Below are 5,738 nucleotides of genomic sequence, written 5' to 3' on the forward strand. Positions count from 1 at the left end.
CCTCTCCCTGTCTCTCTCTCTCTCTCTCTCTCTCTCTCTCTCTCTCTCTCTCTCTCTCTCTCTGTGTGTGTGTGTGTGTGTCTTTTTCTCCTGTAGACCTTATTTTTAGAGCAGATTTAACTTTACAGGAGAAATGCAGAATGCCAGGCTGTGCTGTGCCCCTGCATGGCTCCCTTGGACACTTGATTGCATCCCTATGGCTCTTTGTGCTGCTTTCCTCAGTAACACTGGCCTTAAGGAAGGGTTGCCCATCCCCCTGTGGCCTGCATCAGCACCCTCCTTCCCCATCCCCAAGGCAGCCTGACTTGGAAGGCTGGAACCCACTCAGATTGTTCCAGAAAGGAGTGTTCTCATCCTTTGCTCTCAACTGAGCCTCCTTTTAGGTTCCGGGCAGGATGCAGGCAGGAAAAGAGGTTGCTGACCCAGGGACAGAGTGAGCAGCCTCAGATAGCCCTTTAGGATCATGATGGTACTCGGTGTTGCTGACATTCCTACGATGGCTTTGTTGTACTTTGTTTTTTCCAGACAGGGTTTCTCTGCGTAGCCCTGGCTGGCCTGGAACTTGCTCTGTAAATCAGGCTGGCCTGGAACACAAGAGATCTGTTTGCCTCTGCTCCCCACTTCCCCACCCCAGTGCTGGGATTACAGTCGTGTGCACAGGCCATTCCAATCGCAGCCTTTCCTTTGATTGTTAAGTCCCTGGGGACTTCAGTCCCACACTACAGAAGGCTCCCATCCCCACCCAAGTTTTCACACCAGGTTTTTTTCCCAGGCTCTGGTCCACGGGGCTGTGTGAACAATTCACACGCATGCCTAGGGTTCACATTCTTCCTTTCTCTGTTCCAGATGAGCACTGGTGCTATGAGATCCAGGCCAAGGAGCCCAACAGCAATTGCAAGGGTGAGTACTGCCCGCCAGCAGCCCCTTCCAACACATGCGCACCTGCACGCGAGTCCAGCACTCAGTGACTAGGATATGGCGGATGTCACTGAGGCTGCTGACCCCGGAAACTAAATTAGCAGCACATTTGCTATTTTTTTCCCCACATAATGGAGGCTAAGTCCGGTCAAGCTCTTTGAGGTGGAAGTGGGAGAGGGTTCTTAGGAGTTTATTGTTGGAGTGCTGAGTCATCCAGGGTCCTGCAGGTGCTAGACAAGAAGCATTTTACCGCCGAGCCACACCCCCCTTGCCTCCCTGGCACTTTTCCTAACGCTGACCAATTTCCCTGTAGCCTGCTGTGTTGAGGAACTGCCACTGTCTTGCCCCTACCTAGCTAAATGCTGGCGTTGCCTGTCTGGCTCTCCCTCCCTCCCATGCCCTAGAGAATGTCTTGCCAGATCCAGGTTCCTTCCGGCACAGCTCTTCTGGGGGTCATCCTCCACGGTTTCCAAAGCTGAAAAGGTGTCTCCCCCTCAGGAACTTTTAATCTTCCCGACATTCTCTGGAAACACCTTAGGGGTTCAGGTTCCCACTGAGAAAGCCAGAGTTCAACAGCCTAAGGTTACTTGAATCCCAGAGCTCTTAGCCATCCATCAATGGCAAGCCGGCTTCTCCCTAACCCCTTTCTCCGAATCCCCAACCCTCAGCCACATCAGAGACCCACGCACCTGCCTGTGCCAGCATGCAGGAGGAGGAAGAACACCAGGGCAGAATTCTGAGACTCATATCCTGCTCTGGACCTCACCAGCGTCCAAAGACCTTGACTCATGTTGCTGGGTCAATGTGCCCTTGACTCTTAGCCCTTTCCGCCCGCTCAGGACCTGACCAATGGACTGGGGACTGTCAGAAGAACCACCAGTCCCCCATCAACATCGTCACCAAGGAGGCAAAGGTGAACCCCGACCTGAAGCCCTTCACCTTCTTTGGCTATGACCAAAAGAAGAGGTGGGAAGTCAAGAACGATGGACACTCAGGTGGGTCTCTGTGGGCTAGACGGGCAGGCCTGGAGGTGGGAGGAGCCACTGAGCTTCTAGAGAGGAGGCTCCATCAGCTAGGTGTGTTTTCAGTCATTTCGTCAGAACAGGGTGGGTGAAGGGAGGGAATGTTCCCGGAAGGAGGGGCCGACCTTTGCAAAAGCACAGAGGCGTGAAACTGCTTGGGTGTTTTGAGTGGGGGAACTGTGAGCAGGAGCAGCTGTGGGGGAAGAGGCCATAGACGGAAGCCAGGAGGAGATGACCCACGCCCAGAACGGTTCACCAGGGCTGAGGAGTTTGGACGTTATCCTGGGGACGCCAGGTCACCACAGAGGGAGTCAAAACAGAGGCAGGCCCGGGACAGGAGTGCATTTTCGGATGGGTGTAGGGGAGAGCAAGGTGAGCAGGGAGACGGTGTGGCCGCCAGTAAGAGTGTAGGCTGCATCTCCCGCCCACCTCTCAGGGCCTAGTGAAGGTGGGGGCTGGCGTGGGCACCGGGAGGCCAGTGTGAGGACTTTGCCCACTCTGGTGTCCCCCAGTGAAAATGATGCTGGGGAACGGAAGCTTCATCACTGGAGGAGACCTGCCTGCACAGTACCAGGCTGTGCAGTTGCACCTGCACTGGTCACAGGATTTGAACAAAGGCTCAGAACACAGCATCAACGGGAAACACTTTGCCATGGAGGTGAGGTGCCTTCGAGCTGGTGCCTGGGCTGGGTTCTGGGTATGGAGCCGCCGTGGGCAGGATGGGTGGTCCAGCTCCCCATACGTCACCCATCCACACCCCCTAGATGCACATCGTACACGAGAAGGGGACATCAAGCAACGCAGTTGAGGACTCCAAGGACAAGAATGCAGTGCTGGCATTCATGATTGAGGTGGGACTCCCATCCCCTCAAGTCTGGAGGCCGGCTCTCCTCCAGAAAGAGCTGCTTGTCCCCAGCAGCTCCCCAGGACCTCTCTTTAGCTCCCGTCCCTCCCATTCCAGGTGGGAGATGAGGAGAACAAGGCCTTCCAGCCCCTGGTGGAGGCGCTGCCCCATATCTCCAAACCCAGTGAGTCAGGACTGGGGAGGAGATGGCTTCTTCCCATAATAGAAGGGGCAAAGGTGCTGGGGTAGCAACTTTCAAGAGTGCCATATGTAAGGGACTTTGTCCCCCACCTAGGTACAAACACCACAGTGAATGAGATCTCCCTAGAGGACATGCTTCCTAAGAAGGAGAAACTGGTTCACTACTTCCGTTACCAGGGCTCGCTGACCACGCCAACCTGTGATGAGACGGTCATCTGGACTGTGTTCGAGGAGCCCATTAAGCTCCACAAGGACCAGGTACGCAGGCCTAGGGCAAGGTGCATTCTCCCTATGGAGTCCAGCTCCTTCAAGCCCTTGCTGCTTGCCCCACAGGTCTCTGGGGTAGGGAGATGGGGATCATTGCAGCGGTCCTTAGGTTTCCACTAGCGGAGACAGGCTGGAGAGAAGGCTGTTCGCCGCTTTCCTGAATAGGGGGCCCTGTGGGAAGTTGTGGAAAGGGTGCCCAGAATAGTCTTCCACAAAAGTGGGGGAGCTGACTGGTTAGTGTGGGGAACCACTTCCTTAGTGCTATCAGGGAGCCATCCAACAAACAACACTTGAGTCTACAATAGACAGCAGGAAGCCAAAGGACCAAAATCCCTTGGGTTTGTAGCAGTGATTCTCAAAGGGTGACGTCAACATCTTCACCAGTGAGAACTTTCTAGACATGTCTATTCTTAGGCTCACTCCACTTCTATTGAATCAGATACTCTAGGGCTGGGGTCCCCTGAGCTCCTTCAGCTGAGGCTGAAGAACGGTCACCTTCAAGAGCCACTGTACCACAGCAACAGTGACGCTAACAGGGCTGAGAAGGGACCGGTAGAGGAAAGGGAAGACAACGGAACTCAGCTCCCCACAAACGCCACATTCTATACTCATGGTAGTCATTCCGAGCCCCCCTCTTCCTTTCTGACATGGCTCCGGCTCCGAGAGGTGATGCCTCTGGCCTGAGGTCACACAAGGAACGTGGCTCCACCTGCTGAGCCGGGTCCCGTCTCTCTCACAGTTCCTGGAATTCTCCAAGCGGCTCTTCTACGATGAAGAACAGAAGTTCGTTATGGAGGACAACGTGAGGCCCGTGCAGCAGCTTGGAGACCGCCAGGTGTTCAGGTCCCACGCCCCAGGACAGCTGCTGGCTTTGCCCTTGCCTACCCTGGTGGTCCCTACACTTACCTGCCTGCTGGCCGGCTTCCTCCAGTGATGGACTGCTTCTGGATATGTGACCTCTGACCTCAGCCTTTAGAGGATACGGCTTCACTTTCCTAGACTTGCAGGTTGGATTTTGGGGATTATTAAAGTACGGGTAGCTGGCCCTGGAGGCACGCACCTTTAATCCCAGCCCTGGGGGCAGAGACATGTGGATCTCTGAGACTGAGCCCAGCCTGTTCTCCATAGGGAATTCTAGGCTACCCAGGGTTGGTTACCAAGGGAGACCCTGACCTTCAGGCCCTACCCACAAGTGAACAAAATAAAATATGCATATATTTTTGGAGAAACCCTTTGTAAGTCTTTTTTTAAACCTCTGAAAATCACCTTGTTCCCTTCACCCCAGTCCTGACAGGACAGGGACCTTAAGGCCCTGGAGATTTCTCCTGAGTAGGTATGACCCTGCCTGAGTATGTGAATTGCTCTATCAATGCACACTCCCTCACGTCTTAGCCTCAGAAAGGCGTTAAAAGGACCTTGGAGTAGCAACATGAAAAAATGTCAGAGGACTTCTGAGCCAGGCTCTTGGGTCAGAGTAAAAGTGGTGGAAACTGAAGCCTAAGAATAGGCTGGGTGAAGGCTACGTGTTTGAGCTAGAGTGGAGATACCTTGAGGTGCTGGGTACCCACCCCTCAGGTGGAGCCTGGAAATGCTGTGGTGGTGAACAGGGATTCATTCATTTGCCCTGGAGCTTGGCAGATAACTGGGAGGGGATGGGACAAAACAGGGAGATGGCTGGGGTTCTCAGTCCAGGACGTGGACAAAAGACTCACGTTGTTCAAGAGGTCGGAAGGCAGTGACAGAGACTAGGAAGGGCAGCTGCAGTTTCGTGGACGGTCAGGGCCAGGGGCATCTATCTGCAAGGGAAGGAGGCCACCTGGGTTCAGTAACACTCAGGCGGGGAGTGGGGCAGGCTGCCCATCAGGAAGCAGGGGGAGGAAGAACAGAGCATCAGTCAGAGGCATAGGGATAGACAGATTGGGTATTCTAGATCCTGGACCACTGGTGGGTTAGCGCCCAGGGCCAGGCAGGATGCGCTCTTCTGTGGCACTGGGTTGCAGAGGCAAAGACAAGGTGGAGCCAGTTCCCAGGCTCATGTCCAGGGCAGGATCAGGATGGGTCAGCAATAGGTGTGATAGGAAAAGGGTCAGGTGTCCTCCTGTCATGTCTCTCTTGTGAATTTTTCCCAAGGAGGGACTGCAGGGAGGGTGAGTGGAGAGACAGAAGGAAAGATGGTAGGCCCCATCCATGGCGATGTTGGGGTTTTGAGGGTGAGGTCATAGGAGGTCAACAGGAGAGCTGGATCCAAGCCAGAGCCAGGTTGCTCTGCCTGAGGCCGAGGAGAGGCGTGTGTCCCCATAGGAAGGTGTAAACCACTGGGGCACATGAGGTTTTTGTCCTGTTGCTGGTAACCAGAGGAGGGCCAGGTTGGAGGGGACAATGGTCCCAGCACCCCCACTCAGCTAAGCCTGGGGTAGGATGAATGGCCATATACCCCCTACAAACCAGCCTTTTCACTCTCTTTTCTATTTGTGGCCAATAATAAG

The 5,738-nt window shown here is 54.5% G+C and overlaps 1 protein-coding gene across 1 annotated transcript in view; it reads left to right on the forward strand.

Annotated features, from left to right (window-relative positions):
* The window catches only part of Ca4 (carbonic anhydrase 4), a 7,953-nt gene extending 3,472 nt beyond the window's left edge, over positions 1 to 4,481 (forward strand). The window contains exons 2-8 of the mRNA XM_005350444.1: positions 847 to 900; positions 1,758 to 1,913; positions 2,453 to 2,598; positions 2,705 to 2,791; positions 2,902 to 2,968; positions 3,080 to 3,243; positions 3,992 to 4,481. Of these exons, the coding sequence (XP_005350501.1) occupies positions 847 to 900; positions 1,758 to 1,913; positions 2,453 to 2,598; positions 2,705 to 2,791; positions 2,902 to 2,968; positions 3,080 to 3,243; positions 3,992 to 4,186 (869 nt within the window). The 3' untranslated portion in view covers positions 4,187 to 4,481. The remainder of the gene's footprint in view (positions 1 to 846; positions 901 to 1,757; positions 1,914 to 2,452; positions 2,599 to 2,704; positions 2,792 to 2,901; positions 2,969 to 3,079; positions 3,244 to 3,991) is intronic.
* The last annotated feature ends 1,257 nt before the right edge of the window (positions 4,482 to 5,738 follow it).

The sequence above is a fragment of the Microtus ochrogaster genome, chromosome 7 (genome assembly GCF_000317375.1).
Source record: "Microtus ochrogaster isolate Prairie Vole_2 chromosome 7, MicOch1.0, whole genome shotgun sequence".
NCBI classification, from domain to species: Eukaryota; Metazoa; Chordata; class Mammalia; order Rodentia; family Cricetidae; genus Microtus; species Microtus ochrogaster.